The following is a 16,922-nucleotide window of genomic DNA, read 5'->3' as shown; positions in this document are numbered from 1 at the left end:
GTAATTGAATTGGCTTAGCTTAATCATTGCAGACGACCAGGGTTACGTAATCCAATAGCGATTACAAGCAAAGGTATATACGTTATACAGATAGCAGATGAGCACAACAAATGGCACAAAGAAAAATACTAAAATAGCGCAAGCCAGCCAATACAATGCAAATCGTCCGTTATGATGCTGGCGCCTGCGTCAGGCGGGAGTTCACCCGTAAGCGATGTTGTCGGTTTCTGAGATGGACTTCATAGTTCTGCAGCGTATCCCCAGGCCCAGAGTTATATAACTGCAAACCAAATAAGTCTGCGTTGGTCCAAGTCTAGTGATGTGGACGAACCTTGCCGGGGCAATCCAGACATTTCATCCTCCACTCTAATACAGTACGCGGGGGAGCTCGACGTAGGATTGCTTCGAACTTGTCATCTGGGTATTGTTCTTGAAGCGAACGAATTGCCGTGGTTAGCCATGGCGGAGGGGCCTGTTCACTTAACATTCAGCATCAATAAGATCCTGGTCTCAGAGGGAAAACGCTCACGTATGAGCCGTTTGGAAGTGGAGCACTACTTTCCCTGGGTGACTTGGGACGTACAATCCCGTTGCTTGTTGGAGGAGGGGTCCCAGATGACGACGCAACTCCTGCGTGATTGGCACCATTGACTTTTGTGACGCGTTGGGCAAGAGGAGCTTCTGTATCACTAGACGCAGTCGATACTGGCGACATGGCTCTGTCGTCTTCGGAAGCCGGTACAGGCAATCGAGTAGAGATATCGACGAAAAGGTCTAATTTCTGTCGACTAGGCGTATCTTGGCCATCAGCAGCCACCTGAGAATTCGGCGCTCGTCCTTTTCGTTTCACCCCGGTTTTAACCTGTTCTGTTTCGCGCCTGAGGCTCAAATGGTAATCAGGATCTTGGTTATATGTTACAGGACGTGGTCTGCGGTGTCGATGCCAGAATTTGCCTGAATAACGATGAAGCGTCAGGAAGAATTGTACTATTAATTAGCCAATAGTATCAACGCACCGCATGTGCCACATTGTGATTTGTCGCCCAAAGGACCCTTTCTTCGTCCGATGGCAACGCTATCCGGACAGCCACAGTTAGAGCAGTGCCACACCCCATTGATCACATTAGCATGCTGTCCGTCGACAAATTCTTTTTCCTTAGCCTCCCTTTCGAGCTCCTTGGCCTTCTTTGCGACAGCTCGCGAATCGGGGGCAGGGATACTAACTGAGGAGGCAGGTGCTTCAGTATCAAGGAACGATGGAGGCAACATCGACGTCGATTCAACCGCTGTCGATGGTGTGGGAGCAGTGACCTGAGCACGAGGCCGAAGGACAGAAGAAGGATACGATGGCGCCTTGAACAACCCTTTCGGTTTCTTCTCTTTTCCAGTAGTGACAGCAGTAGATATGATCTGCTGGGGAGGCAGCTGCAGCGGCATGACGCTTGTGCCATTTTCTGAGGCAACCATGTTGGCAATCGTGAGAGAAGCGGCGGCGGCCGCAGCACGTCTCGAAGTAGTTGGCGCGTTCGCAGCGGCCAACGCAAGGGTTGCAGCATCCAGCTCTGGGAAACCCAAGGCAGGCGTGCGGTACGTGCGATTAGGCTCCCGATCTGGCAAGGCAATACCTCGACGTCCTCGAGTATTCCGTTTCCTGCGCTTGGTGAGCTCTTTCTCCCTCTCCTTCTCACTACGTTCAATCTCGCCGTCGCTGAGATAGTTGAGCAAAGGTGTGAACGATGGTACTTGATCCATTGCTCTAGCGCCGGATGCAAGGCTGGGCAGGAAGGACATGCGCAGGTCATCGTCTTGGACGGTAGAACCATCTGAGGGGTGACCAACGAGGAACAGCGATTTTTGATAAATTTGAACTTGTTCGCGTATGCAATGTGCGATGGCCGTTCTAGAGAAGAGATCAGTGACGAAGTCATGGACACACAACGCTACGCACTTGAATTCCCCACCAAGGCCCAACTCTTTCACATATATGTCCGCGAATTGTTCAGGGGAAGCATCCACATTCTCAAGGTCCCATTCAAACTGATCATCGAGCTTCATAGATCCGACGATAATGTCGAGCTAAGATCAAATATTAGCACCAGTCCACAAAAATGCAAGCGAGGATCAATCAAATACCTTGATTAAGATCCGTAAATCCTCATGCACCGTCTTCTCATCGATCTCGATCTCATCCACAATGTGTGGTATTTCCTTGTCAGTCTCGAATGCGTCACTTTCCTCGACTGTGACTGAGGTCACCTTACGACGCTTACGTTGATTCCTCAAGGATATGCTGCGAGTAAATGCGCTTTCTTGCCGTGATCGCTTGCGCCATGATTCCCACCATTTCACGTCCTCGTCGTCAAGACTACCCCGGTCCACCATGGTCAGGTCATCATCTTCAAGAAGCTTGCGATTATAGTCGTCGGCAATGTCGTCAGCGTCCGTCTCCCGCATGTCCGCGTCATTCCCGTCTTCTTCGTCTGCCTTATAGCCGTCCGTCAGCGCCATCTCCCTCGCTGAGGATGGAGGTTTCCAGTCGCCGTCAACGCGGGCAATATGAGCCTTGAAGTCGCTCAACTGCTCTTGAATCGCTCTCGTGATGACACCGTGATAACTCTGGGGTAGCGCATAATCCTCGATGAGCGTCTGCGCAAAATGCTCGGGAGTGATGACAGGATCTAAACGACGTCAGCAACGAAAGCTACTCTAGGCAAGAGGCTTACCATTCAGATTCCATACAAAGGTCTCGCGCATCTTATGATGCTCCACATCGAACTCAAGTCTGATCGGCACGAGTTGCTCAGGGCGGTTGGCCAGCTGAGGTGGAAGCTTCCTAGGGCTATTGAACCCGCGGGAATCAATCAATCTCCCCAAACAAAAGAAGACACAGCAAAAACTCACATCCGAATGCCTTCTCTCCTCACACCTTTCTTCCTCGAATTGATATTCGAGCCCCGGTCCGCATTGGGTGCTCTTGGATATCTCACATCGAAACGTTCGGGCCTACGGTTCATGCCCATGGTCGGAACGTGATCACGTTCCCACCAGGCACTTCGCGACGCAGGACCATGCGTGCGCAATTCCTGGGCCATACGTGCTTGTTTGGTACGGTGTAGTGCATCGTATGCTGTATCGCGCTTCATGATTTCCTTCAACATGGTGATCTCCGATGGGGTCAGCAATGTTACTGGATCTTCGACTTTGACCTGCGAGGAAGTAACAGCGTCTTCGGAATCAGTCGCACCTTCGACAGGCACCTTCTCGTCTTCCCCATCGGTGATTGCTTCGGGTTTCGAATGTACGGTGTAAGGGATTAACGAGATCTTGGTTACGGCGGGATTGAGCCCTGCAAGATGAGGGGGGAGTTTCGGGACCGCAGCTGCGCCTGGATGTGGTGCGGCGGGGTTTGGGGTGCCGGAAAGCGCCGGTGTGGCGGGTATCTCTCCGGCCTTGCGAACAAGGGGCATGGGGGAACGGTGGCCGGAGGGGATTTGACGGGCAGGGGATTGTTGATGCGCGTTGATTGGCGGTTGGGATTGTTGCCGAGGCATGCCACCCATGCCACCAGCCATATTTCCCAATCCCTGGACGCTGGCATTATCAAGACTCTGACCCATAAACGGTGCAGCAGACGCCGGAGGTATACTCTGGAGCACGGCAACGCAATAACGGGTGAAATAACGATTGCCGAGTCAGTTTACGATACGTGAATGACGGAGGTGCACTCCTCACCTGTTCACGTGCATGGAGCGAGCTCGAGCGTTCTCTCTGCATTATTTGGTCTCTTTCTGGTCGCTGAATGGATTGAGGAATCACAGGGGGGCCCATAAGACCTCCCCCCGCTCCGCCTAGCATGCTGCCACCGGCTCCTAAACCGCCGATAGTGTTGGCATTCATGTTCACTGAGCCAAGATTACCCATGCCGCCCATACTGGGTACATTCCCCATGCTACCTACACCAGCATTGCCCATTGCTCCCATGGCGGTGTTCATATTGCCGCCCATACTCATGTTCATGCCACCACCAGGGACGCCACTCATGGGGGCACCATGCATTCCCATTCCACCACTTGGCATGCCTGTCATTCCAAGGTTGATCTGGCCGCCCATGCTACCGGGCATGCCTCCAGGAGGGCCACCAGCAAGATTCATCATCCCCGACATCCTCGGTGATTGCTTTGGCGACGCAGCAAGTCCATGCGCAGAATCCGCTCTCGTCGGAGGGTGATTCAGATGCGGATTCATACCCATATTCTGAACCTGGTTCATCACGGGGTTAATATTCGACGGAGCCATGTTCATGTGCATGACGGAGTTCATGTTCTGCTGGGCCTGAATTGGGTTCATCACAGGGTTGATATTCGAGGCCTGGTTCATGTGAGGGTTGATGTTACTGCTGGCGTTCATGTTAGGATTGATGTTGGCACTGGGCGGCATGTTGAGGTGCGGGTTTAGATTCATGGATTGCTGATTCATCCGTGGATTAACGTTTGGAACACCCATGCCGCTGCTAGAAGTACCGGGTCGAGAGGATGGTGGGGGCATCAAGCCAGAATCAAGGTTATGATGGGAGTGATGGGAGCGAATGGACGCAGATGAGGAGGGGCGATCAGTGACCTGAGAGATGTCCTGCGGCTGCTGGCTGGGCTGCCTGTCATGGGATTGACTTGAGGCACGGTCGTGTCTCCCATGTTGGCTCGGTGGGCGATCGTGCGTCAGGCTTGGGCCCCGCTCGTGATGTTGCTGATTAGGAGCGCTTGGCGGTTGAGCTAGGCTAAGTTGATGCCGTTGGTGCTGGAAGAGGGCACGATCCTGCGGCGACATCTGCGCCCAACGCTGAGGCGTTATGGGCATGCGTACCTGAGGGTTGCTGAGGTTTGGCATACCGCTCATCATGTTGGACATGCCCATGTTGGCGCTCATGTTCTGCATACCGGTAGGCATGTTCATCGCACCTCCGTTGATATTGGGCATGGCGTTGCCAATATTCAAATTCTGCATTCCACCGGCACCCATGTTCATCCCGGCCATTCCGCTCATACCCGGGTGCATGGTGCCCATAGAGGCTTGGCTCATGCCGCCTTGCTGCTGTTGAAGGAGCTGCGCAGGGGTGAGCGTCAAATTAGAGCCTTGCGAATGTAGTTGTTGAGCCATAAGCTGTGACGGGGAAGCTGACATGAGCTGCGAAGGCGATATGGACTGGCCCTGGCCCTGCGTTGAACCAAGATTAGGCGTGGAAGGGGGGATGGACTGCTGAGAGGCCTGGTAGTTTGGAAATTTGGCCATCATGCCATTCTGTGAATTTTGGGGGTTCTGAAAAGCGGCGAGGATGGATGGATTGATATTGTTCATGTTCATGTTCATCGGCATGTTGTTCATGGACATGTTGTGTGGATTCATCGACATGGCTGGGTTCATGGGTACACCCATGTTGTTGCCGGGATTCATGGGCATGTTTGCACCGTTCATTTGGGAGATGCCGGGATTGGTGTTCGTGGGCATTCCAAAGGACATGCTGGAGGAGGTAGGTCGTTGGGAGAATTGATTGTGACCTAGTTGAGTTGAACTAGGTTGCATTGCTAATTGCGGGGGGTAGTTCATTGTAAGTCGTCTAAGGTATTAGATGTTGATGAGGACAGTGTCCAACTATGACATGCATGAGAGACGCACGAGTTTAGGGTCGTTAGCGCCCGACCCAGACGTTAGTACTAGACGGGAACATATAGTTAACATGGGGGGACGGTAGAGGGGACAAGTGGAGCTTACGTTTTACAACAGGTTCTGACCAAGTTAGAGGAATTCGGATCGAGAGATAGCGTCGAAGATCTGTGATAACAAATGCTAAACGAGAAAATGGATATGATGAGATTTTATTGACCGGCCGGAAAGCGCGGGCATGCTCCTGCGTTTACTTTTGATTGTACCAATGGATTTCACTTACCAACAAAAAACCTGTCCTGCGACTCAAAAGTAACTCGGAACGACTGCTGCGGAACTGTTCCCAGGGAACGAAACTCGGCAAAAGAATAACGCACAGACCCAGTTGAAGCGTTAAAGTAGTAAAATTGAAGTATCTTGTGTTATCCTGTAATGCCCTTGAATCAAGGGCTAGAATGGCGTGGTGACAGGTCGCCAATGGTTGTCGTGTCTTGCCTGCTTGCGCGAAAAAACAAGCCAACAGTCAACACAATGTACAGTCACACTTCCCTGTCACATGTCACGCTAAACTATCTACCTCGCTGTGGCGTTACTCTCAACACCCTCTCCAACGATGTCTGGCAGTCCTCTAAACTATCTCAACAACACCCATAATCGATGGAACACGATGGAATGAAGGAATGAAGAAGTGCCTCCGCATGTGCCCGCCGATCCGAAAAAAGATGACACCCCCAAGGGACCTGACATTTAACGGACTTAACGGGTCCACGCTGCGGACACAAATACACCCAAACCCCCATGCCATCCGCTTTCCCGAAGATCTTCTCCAGAATAACGTTAGTGATCCTCGAACATCGATTCGAGTCGTTGGTGCAATTAACCTTGTCCTTCATCACGATCTGATCCCCTCCTCACAGCGAATCCAACAAACTCATTCATTCACCAGGACTACTAATAATACTAATAACCCATTAGTCTCCGTGGTAATCGCCAAGATGTATCATAGCTCCGGTTCGTTACGATTTGTTGTGGGTCAAACCTACTCATTGTCCCTGTTCAGGATGCAGCTACCTCCTCGAATGTCGGTGTACGTTTACCATGCTCGTAACTTATGCATACTGCCCCCGTTCGACATGTCGCATATTCACCTCTGACGCCTGCAAGAACTCACGTTCATTTAGCGCCCGCAAGACCCATATCTGATAAGATAAGGTTGGGTCTAGCAGCAGAACGTGGACTTAGTGAAGGTACTTGACCAGATACATCCTACATCGCTGTAAATCTATCCCCGCAAGAAACTCGTAAGTTACTACTTGTCGTCTAGGCTGTTACCTTACGCATGTGCCATGTGCGCGGTTTTAGGTTTTTCCGTCTTCCCAAGAGCCCATAAGTTACTGCTTGTCATCTAATTCATCGCCTTACACATGTGTGCGGTTTTAAGTTTTTCCAGTCATCGCTGTCGTAACGCTGAATTAATGTGTTCGGTTTTCTATGGCGAGGTTCTTGCCATCCAATCGGTGTCGTCCGTAAAGTCAAAATGATTCGATATCTATCACATGCTGATCAACAATATCAGCACATCTCAAGTCAAAAAAAAAACAAGAAATTTCCTGTTTTTGTTCTAGAGGACTTCATTGCTCATTCTTTAGACAGTCAGCATAATAAAGAAGACAGGACTGTTTTCGTTCAATCTGGTCGTCCAGGGTGGCTGTTCATGCTTGTGAAAGCCTTGCATGGTATCCACTTTGCCAATTCAAGGCTAGCCTTCCTCTGTTGCTGTCTAAGCAACTTAGAGTAAGTTGCTGGGCTGTGCTAATGATAGTGCAAGCTGAAGCACAAAAGGAACAACAGTCTGCCTTGCGCAACAGGCGACGCACGAGATGTACGCTCGCTTTGTTTACTACTCTCTGATTTTTGATACCATACAAGGGTTTTCTAGAAATTGTCTGGGTGGGCAATAATCGATGTTTAAGGTACATGGCCTGGTATGACGATACATACGCCGCTCTCCGGGAGTATGAATTTTCCTCGCACAGCAACTTATAGCAACACCCGGATCGCCATTGTATGTTATTAAATCGTTGGCGTCGACAATTATTTGTCATATTTCGCTCGAACCCAACGTATTGGCAATGAGTACCCCTCGCTGGGCAATCATCGTTGCGAGCGCGGAAATTCAATTCAAATAAATTTCCCTAGAGGAGTACCCATGCATGCATCACTGATAGTGAAACTATCTGAACCATAACACCGCGCCGCCCATGTAAATGAACTCCACCCAACTTCCTTCAACTAGGCAACTTGAATAACTTTCATTTCGGCTGTGGATACGACCATTTGAATAATATGTATCATACAGTTACTCGATGGCGCTTATGCTCCCGCGAACATCACCACCCGTTTCACCCTGGATGGGTATTAATAAGGCAGGGAAGATGAAGAAGAGATTTGAAGCTCCGGGATCGAAGCTACTAGATAATGCATGATAGTTCACCATGCGGCAAGCTAAGACCTTTCACCTTAGCTGCATGCCGCCGCCACAGCAATATTAATTGCTTCCTATACTCATTGCCTTACGTTGGTTTTAAGGATGCTCCTGCTAGCGAAAAAAAATTGTTGATAAGCAGTGTGGTCGACGAGGTAACATCGCATCAGTGCATACAATAAGACATTGTTCCAAGAACGTGTAGTACTGATCACATTATCCCTTATCTCCTATCTCCAACCAGGGTTATAAACTGTTGTTATATATTTGTGTCCCCACTGGCAGGGTGCTGAAATTGCAAATTCGTTACAAAGTTCTTCACGGCGAGACCAAGTCACCATACCCACATGCAACACTTTCGAATAAGGTGCTGACGTCTCACATTAGAAACCATGTGGACCTTAGTGGACTCTAGTAGGCCTCAATTGGTCCTTCAAATTGCAAACTTCTTACAAAGCTCTGCACGAACCTTTGGATGGTCAGCCGGCAAGTGGTAGTAAGCGGAGCAATCGCCGTGTAGCGCTGGATCAGAACTGACGATCCATTTTGCCAATTCCGTCGACCTCCCCGCACGCGAATATAACAATGTCTTCGAATACATGACTGAATTGTGAGCCGATATTTTTCCGTCACATACACGATCCTAACTCGTCGATATCATATGATTTTTCTATACTAGGGTACCTAGCAGTCTTCAACCACGACTGAGATAATATGCTTTTTTTAATTCGGTTGTCGCCGACTCGCTGTCAATTCACGATGGCCAAAAACTCGGTCAGCGCCAACAACTGTGCCCGGCAATCCACTGACAGAAAGTTCCGGTTTGGTTTTTACTCCGTTTGTCAACCAATAACAGCGCTCAATATTGGTCTCTATGCACATAGGCTCCCTTTGGTCCGTGGAAGGCTCGGACGCGCAAACACAGCCCCCGGAATTTCAGCTCGTTTGGAGTAAGGTGTGTAAAGATAAGTCCAAAAACATGTTTAAGCTTTGACTTCAAAATTTTACATGGAGTAAGTGATCGTAATTGCGCGAGTGGCACGACCGCCAGAAGATGCGCGTCGCGGGAACGTTCCCTGTGACAATGAAGCGCTACGCTCATTTCATAGTGAAGTGAGTATGAGTGCATACCTGCGAGCGACATAATAGGAAGCATCGTTCTGGATATTTCGAAGATTAACAACGCACGTATTCTACCGACTCGGGACCTGTACTCTTCAAGGTCTTGGCGGTAAAACTCGGTAAGAGCATCATTTTCGGCTGTCATAAGCGGATAGGTTGAAAGCGATTAATAATTTATCAGAGTCAGCATCAGGGATATCAGACCTCGTGTGTTATGCATGGCCGCATTCTCAATATAGCACTATGGATCCATCAAGGAGGCGGGGAGCGGGTCCAATCTTACTGAGTGCCTGTACCTCCAGGGGGGTAGCCACTTGTACTCGCCAATGTGATGGTGCCAGCGAAGAGAGTGGAGAGCGGAGGTACCATTCTTGTCCATGAGGAGCATCATGGCGCCTGTCCAGGAAACTTGAAGCTCGGTAATAGCCGCGAGTTGCGTTGATTTCGGTGATACTACCTACTAGTAGTAGTGCTTTACCAGTCGTATATAGATAGTCCAAGTGTAGTACGCTTGCCATTGAAACACAATAGTACTAGTGTGGAAGAAACTTTCATCATGCCAGTTTGTTAAAATGATTTACCGGAACTCTATCCCTTCATGCCATAATTACAACATCCGGGAACTCAATAGCGATCTTCGATTTCAGGTCACCGTTTTGAATTTGTCAAGAAACTGATTCTATTATTAATATTTCTCTTCATCCGAGTTCCGAGGATCTGATATCTCATTTAAACCGCGACATTCAAATATAGGGTGCTAATGCTAGTGAAAACTCCGACGCTGCCAGTACTGGTTTCAATTCAATTCGGTGATGAGCAGCAAAGAAAGACAACGAACAAGAGGAGAGATAGCTTGTGCAGAGTGTCGTAGGTCGGTTTTTCATCACAATCATCTCTTTGTCGTGTTATTCACTTTTCATGATCACCCATCAGACTGAAAGCCCGATGTGACAGGCAAGGTAAATCTTTCACTTTAAAGTAGTCCTGGACATCGGACTGATCGTATTCATATAGTGCCATGTTCTACTTGCGTCAAAAGAGGATGCAGCATGCTTTGCCCCAATGGTAAGAATTCATTCATGACGTCGAATATGCAAACCTTCCATACGGATGATGCATTGTAGGCACTATGCCTCCAGGAAAGGGTAGCCGGTAAGCATGGTGCTGCCGCATGCACAAGTGCATCAAAGTCTGAAGATGGCATTTACTCCGTCAGCTTCGTCGGTGTTGCCGAAGAATATCTACGTCAAAAGGCCGCCAAGCTCGAAGAGCGAATGCGCTCACTCGAAGACGCTCTTGCAATCCTGCAGGTCAATACTTCTACTCAGCCACACCCATTGCTGACCAAAATATGGACAACTGAAGAGGCTGATAGCGGGAGCAGCGTCGACGCCCCATCTACGTCGGCACATAGTCTGATAAATTCCCTAGGCTCTTTGCACCTTGATGGCAATCCACAAACTCATGCTGCTTGTTTCTTCGGACCTTCCGGAGGTTCTGAGGTGCGGACTAGACATTTTGCCCATGACATACGAAGGCACTTACTTGAGCCTTAGACTTTATTGCTGGTTTGTCTTATTCACTCTTCTAGAGCGCATAGCCAACAATGACCACGCAGTCTGACCCTGATACTTCGTCACCATCGACCGAGACACATGAAATCGAGGTTGATTACCTGGACCCTCAGATCAGCAACCTTGATCGGGTTTTCCCTTTCACTCCCTCGGGGATACCTAAAAAACACTTCAAACACTTCCTTGAGATGATGAAATCCTACCTACCAGGAATGCAGCGCGCTATTTCGTTATGTGAAACTTTCCTACAGTCTCTCTCATGGGTGTTTCCTATAGTTTCGCGACAGCACATCATTGGCCATCTCATCCCGTTGATATACCGAACGGAGATACATTCATTGGAGCCGCCACATTATGGTCCACACGACCTGGCCTTGCTATTCAGTACACTAGCGCTCGGAGCTTTGGTTGATCCCACTCTTCCCCCGTATAATGCCGAAGCTCGTCACTATCAAAGAGTGGCGCGCGCCGCCTTGTGTTTGCAATCTGTATTCACGGAGCGGTCTATGGCTACAATTAAGTCATTGCATCTTATGAGTATGTACTACGGCATGAGTGGCATCGAGAGCAACACGGAGCTTTGTTACTCCTGTCTCAACCTTGCTGGTCAAGCCGCACTCCAGGTTCGTTTCGAGATACAGGTGTCACAATCATCAGACAGACCTCTAACGAGCATCATTAGATTGGGTTCCGTATGTTATGTCGCAAGGCAACCATTGATACGTGGCTAATGTCACCATGCAGATAAGGATCCTTCACGATGGGGTTTTAAGGGGAGAGAAGCCTATGAACACCGTTCATATTTCTGGGCTCTCTTCTCTCAATCTCTCTGGCAAAGCCTGGCTACTGGACGACCCCCCGTGATTATGCCAGCCGTCGTCGACTGCAAGATTCCGAGTGACTTTGAGGAGGCTACGTACCGGTTGGGAGAAATCCCCACTCCATGTAAGGTTATTTCGCCATTGCATGGGAAAGAGTTCTAATCTATCACAAGTTGGCAACTGGAATTCTTATTACACAATGGAATGTCTAGCACCGGTCGTTGAAGCCACTCAGGCTGTAAGGCCACCTAACTACCAAACCATCCTCGAGTTGGATCGCAAAATACGGGAATTTTCTATACCTGTATCTGCGAATTCGACACAACCTGACAGTGTGCCCATAGAGATGGTCGCTTTTGTTCTAACATCTTACAGAGATCTCAGTGCGTGTCGCGGTGGTTTCACAGATTCCTATTGACTGACTTGAAGTGCGAAGCGCTCATGTTCTTGCACAGAGGTTTCTTTGCACAGGCCATGGGGGAATTTCCCTCGGATCCACTTAGAAGCCCTGTAGGCCGATCATTCATGGTCGCCTACCAATGTGCCAGTGCACTGGTCACATTGACTATCAGCCAATTCAAGCTACAGCCAGTGATATGCTCCCGAATGTGGCGAATATGGTCCCACGCATTCTCAGCAGCAGTACGCGAATTTATGTCTTGTTTGGCGGGTTGTATTGACGTGATTTGTCGAGGTTATCGTTGGCACCGTCGCCATCCGAAGACTTGGCATCAAACTAGACCCGGACCCATTGGAGCATTTAGAAAAGGCGTGCTCGTTATATTACGAGGCGGCACAGACTTGTAGCCGTGCCAAAAGGGCGCTGGTGAGTTTTGAACGATGGTATCTGTCAGTTACCAGAGCTCACTATCATGCCTCTGAAGCCAATTTTACTTCGGCTTCATCAAAAAGCGATCGACGCGAAGATGGCTCCCCTTCAACACATCAGCCATAAACTACCTCCAAGGCCATCTGAATCAGAGGACGAACCTGACGAATTAGAGGTGTTTGGCGGTCGGACAGCGCTGGTAACAAAACATTCTAAGCAGGTTTCGTGGTCTCCCAAACATCAAATCCAGCTTGCAAATTCCACGGCAACTCAGAACATTTCCTCAGACCAACAAAACGTTTATCAGCCGCATTTTATCAGCATCCCTGAGGTTCAGGGGTATGGACTTGGGGAAGGGACGCTCGAGCAGCCTCGGTTGGGGTCACTTCAGCGGGAGATTTCTGGAGCATTATACTGCCATTCTCCGTGCACTTCCTCGCTCTACAGTCCCCAACAAGGACAGCAAAGTGATTTGATGTTGGAAGACAGGTGGTCCAGCTTCGTAGATGCATCTGTTCCCCTAGGATACTTATCCCATTTTAGCCCACAAGCTCGTTAACCGGTTCGTGATTGTACCTGTCCCATGCGATGTGGTTGATTCGAACTTACGTATCACTGATTCGGTATATTCGTTTTTAATGTGTTCCTACATTACAGCAAGCTAAACCTTCCTACTTCTATCATTATGTATATATGATGTCAGTGTCCAGCCAGTTGGAGTTGGAGAAGGAAGGTCGTGGGTCTCCGTTTGCTGAAGTCCTTGATACGGTGAGCACGGTGTAACTGTAATTTCCCAATGAACAGCGCCAAGACACTCACATATTGTACGTTTGGACGTGTACTACGCGTCTGAAAGCAGCCGAACGAGGATGACGCACTGCCCCTCCAGATGGGGACAACGAGGGCGCCGTGAGGGGAGCTTTCCCCATCGGTGCGGGTGTTTGTTGAGGACAATGGGTTGCGAGCGAAGGTCCAATATCAATATTTTAATGGTGGGGGTTGCTTCGGGAATGAGGTGAGTTTAACGAAGGAGCGGATGATGTCTTTGGAGTCCAGCGCCAAGCATTGAACACGGGGATTTCTGGCGGAAGACGAAGTGAGATTATATTGGATTTCTTGGCGATGTACTTGCTTGAGCAGAGAGGAAGGTGCTCGTGGTGCCATGGCAGTCCGCGGAGATGATATGTGAGAGGTAGTTGCAAATGTTACATTCAATGGTTGTTGTTCTGCTGACTCTCTTGCCGCCTTATCAACTTCTTCGTCATCCCTTCGAGATATTAATGTCCTGGCACATATCGTAATGTCCCGTTGAAAGCGGGGTGATATCTCGCTATCCTCGGTGTTCCTGAAACGATCTTCAAAGTATGAGTAAACCCTGTGTCATACACCAGATACATATGAATGGGCCTTACATACCAGATTCGATGACTGCTCTTGTACTAGTGAGTTGGTGACTCCCGCGGAACAGTGGGCCATTCCACAGAAAGTGGTCTACAAACCCAAAGGCGGATGACTCTCCGATCACGATGCTTAGCGCAAGGTTCCGAACGTTTGAACCTTAAGCACTTGCACGAGATCTCTGTGGCCCACAGTTAATCTGGCGTATGCGGGAAACAGACGCCCCTAAATACCGTATTGGGTTACTAGTATATGCCGAGGCCCCTCTAGGCGATTTGCGTTTTCGTGCACTGCTGTCCGTCCAAGGACTACACATGGAACAACTTGAACGGTGGGTACACAGCCTACCACCCCGGGGAACGACGGGTCACGGTTGTATGTGTGATTGCCTTCAACGTTCTATTCACGGCCTAGTTGTGGATGCGGGAGGAACAGGATCAGATCTGAACTTAAAAGTCAACATTTACTCACCATGGCGTCAAAGAAGGCGTTAACAAGATCATCGTGTAAGTTTGCACTCTAATATTATGGGGTGCCTGTACTTATGGCGGAGTTAAGTGACAAGGACATAGTATTCTCACGGGATCAATCAAATTCCGAATATCATTTGTGTCTTACCGTTTCGGCTTGTTAGCCATACCCGAGTTCACCGACCCCATAATCATTTATAACGGCGACTTCAATGTGGGGGGCTTCCATAGCCTCAGTCAAGGTCGAGTCATATATCAGCAAATTCACTGGTGACCCAACAAGTAGCCATTCAGAGCAACGGTAGCTCTGTGAAGCCGCACATGCCACGTTGACGAGGGCTAAAAGCTGTTGCCTTGGCGCTATCGCGCAGAGCGTCTTCAGAGCGCCTCTTTCCACCCCTGAGCGCTTGAGCGCTGAGCAACAGCAGGTATGTTAAGCGCCCGCCTGGATGAGCGCCAAGCGCCCAATCTAGCGCCCAACAACCCCAATACTGCGTATCGTATGCAGGGCGTGGAACGGGCTCCCTGACATGCCTCCGTGATGCAAGTATCAGCGTGCTTGCGCGGGCACAGGATATTGCAGTCCAGGGAAAATTGTGCGTCCTACGCGAAGCACTGATTTCCGCAGCTTACGGGAGGTAATTCCACGTTGCATAATTCATTCCGTCCCGCTTAGGTGGCGTGCTGGTTACTGGATACCCTACAGCAAGGTTTCAGCAGTCATGATGAGTTCGTTCTCATGTACCACCTATAGTTGGGTACTTCGAGTCATTTCGGTGCCGAACTCCTCCTATCAATAACAAAAACATTCTATAGCAAAACGTTCAACGAGGCTCGTTTTGGGGGAGCGATCATCTTTCTAGCACTTAGGGGAATTATTCCATTGATGACAGACACAGACATTCGGGAGTTCTTTTGGCTATGACTCGCCGGATGATCCAGTAGACTGTTCGAGTCAGCGGTTGCAGGTGGTCACAAGCGAACATGCGGTGTATAATCTGAGCCTCACACTGCTATGGTTCCGTTCCTTGGGCCATGCTAATAACGCTAGGTTTGTACGCGTCAGCGTCAGGCTATCGGCACCCCCTCTTTATTTTATTCTAGTCCTTGGACTTGTCGGTGCAACACACCCACCTCAACGAGGGGTACCGTAGCATATGCTGCGGAGAAGTCGATAGTGTTTGATGGCACTGACATCGGGTAAGAATCTGATTGTAATTCGTTCTGACTCAAAGCACAGGCTCAAAGATATGATATTTTAGTTTCAATGATTGTACGACATTTACGCCAGACGCTGCCAAATTTGCATTCGCTTCCGACCTCATTCCTTATTGGCTTTCCTTCATACACACCGGCAATAATACTTATAAGCTAGACAAGTTGGTTTGGGAGCAGTACATTGGATTCAACCCAGTCTGGATGGTCCAGATGCAGGATCTGTAAGACTCGAGTGGTGACTATGGAAAGACCTGGGACGGAGGCTCTCAGATGTGCATTTTAATGAACAAAGCGCAGTCTTGTGAAATTAAGCAGTGTAGTGACTCGTCCCATACATTTGCATTGTTCTCTTAAATTGGAAGAAGCTGGAAATTGTACTGATAGTGATACATGTTGTTAGTGTGAATCTGCCTCTGCCACAGATAAGCACTTTGCGCCTGTCCAGCATTATGACACAACACAGGAACGATGGCTTTAGGTACTGTATGCTACAAGTAAAACAAATATGATAGGACGGCTATCAAAACTGCAGCAAGAAGCTGATGAGCAGAAGATATCTATGGTAACAATTAACCCCTATACCGTGTATAAATCAGAAAACCGTCTAGAATTATAGATTGGGCATAGCATATAAATCATAATTTAGGAGTTGGGAGTGTAGTCCAGAAGAACGGATAAGGTAGAACATGATGCCACAGCGTGGCCGAAAGATCACTGCGGAGAACGCGTTATGGCGCCCGGAGGAGAACGAGGCCAAGATATAAGGAGCATGCCATCGCTCATTGCCGCTGATATGGTACTCATCTGGAGGAATAGGGTCAGAAATTAATGAAGAAGCTCCAGATCCACGATGAACTCACCATTGTACCGGATGGAACATCCAGTGTACGAAGAAACTTTCCATACTTGATCTCCCTGACAGGAAAGCTAACAGACGCGGACTGGTCAGAAAGTGCTTTCGATACGCGTTCGCCTGATATAGCGAGAAGGTTATCACGTTCGAGTGTGACTCGCACATCGTCTGCTTTCATGCCAGGAAGTTCAAGCGTGGCCGTGATACGTAACGAAGAGGCGTTATCACATATTTCCACTCTAAATATATCGTAAGAATGTTTTCGAATGATCAGTGTAAAACGCAATCACCTTGGTCTGAATAATACATCGCCCTGAGATTGCTCTTGCATGCTACGCAATCTTCGTTCTTGGAGTAGACGCACGACATATCTCCTTGCCAAGGCGCGATCCAAGGCTTGGAATCGTTCGTCGGTGTTTCGAGAGTGAGACAGTTTGTGATGCGTAGAAGTGGTGACGGTCATGTACGTAGGATTTGTTGTTGTCAGTCAGATT

At 49.0% G+C, this 16,922-nt stretch overlaps 4 protein-coding genes across 4 annotated transcripts; 1 reads left to right on the top strand and 3 right to left on the bottom strand.

Moving 5' to 3' along the window:
• Positions 1 to 169: 169 nt before the first annotated feature.
• On the bottom strand, positions 170 to 487 carry HD556DRAFT_1228529 (uncharacterized protein; the record flags this gene model as incomplete). Its single annotated transcript, XM_041297229.1, has 2 exons — positions 170 to 280; positions 332 to 487. 2 exons carry the CDS (start codon positions 485 to 487, stop codon positions 170 to 172), a joined length of 267 nt encoding a protein of 88 aa, XP_041165259.1.
• Positions 488 to 493: 6 nt separating this feature from the next.
• HD556DRAFT_1228080 (uncharacterized protein) lies at positions 494 to 3,948 on the bottom strand (the record flags this gene model as incomplete). Its single annotated transcript, XM_041297203.1, has 9 exons — positions 494 to 954; positions 1,017 to 1,900; positions 1,949 to 2,076; positions 2,134 to 2,406; positions 2,548 to 2,678; positions 2,724 to 2,839; positions 2,902 to 3,206; positions 3,303 to 3,647; positions 3,733 to 3,948. The coding sequence occupies 9 exons, from the start codon at positions 3,946 to 3,948 to the stop codon at positions 494 to 496; spliced, it is 2,859 nt and encodes a 952-aa protein (XP_041165258.1).
• Positions 3,949 to 10,077: 6,129 nt separating this feature from the next.
• On the top strand, positions 10,078 to 12,615 carry HD556DRAFT_1228651 (uncharacterized protein; the record flags this gene model as incomplete). The annotated part of the gene is made up of 9 exons (XM_041297239.1): positions 10,078 to 10,136; positions 10,248 to 10,330; positions 10,390 to 10,417; positions 10,482 to 10,767; positions 10,866 to 11,466; positions 11,584 to 11,784; positions 11,834 to 12,043; positions 12,097 to 12,302; positions 12,355 to 12,615. 9 exons carry the CDS (start codon positions 10,078 to 10,080, stop codon positions 12,613 to 12,615), a joined length of 1,935 nt encoding a protein of 644 aa, XP_041165257.1.
• A 3,671-nt stretch (positions 12,616 to 16,286) lies between these two features.
• On the bottom strand, positions 16,287 to 16,891 carry HD556DRAFT_1438104 (HSP20-like chaperone; the record flags this gene model as incomplete). Its single annotated transcript, XM_041305801.1, has 3 exons — positions 16,287 to 16,379; positions 16,436 to 16,667; positions 16,719 to 16,891. 3 exons carry the CDS (start codon positions 16,889 to 16,891, stop codon positions 16,287 to 16,289), a joined length of 498 nt encoding a protein of 165 aa, XP_041165256.1.
• Between the last annotated feature and the right edge of the window lie 31 nt (positions 16,892 to 16,922).

Source organism: Suillus plorans (genome assembly GCF_016647745.1).
Source record: "Suillus plorans strain S12 chromosome Unknown HD556scaffold_6, whole genome shotgun sequence".
NCBI classification, from domain to species: domain Eukaryota; kingdom Fungi; phylum Basidiomycota; class Agaricomycetes; order Boletales; family Suillaceae; genus Suillus; species Suillus plorans.
This window is presented reverse-complemented; position numbering and strand designations above follow the sequence as displayed.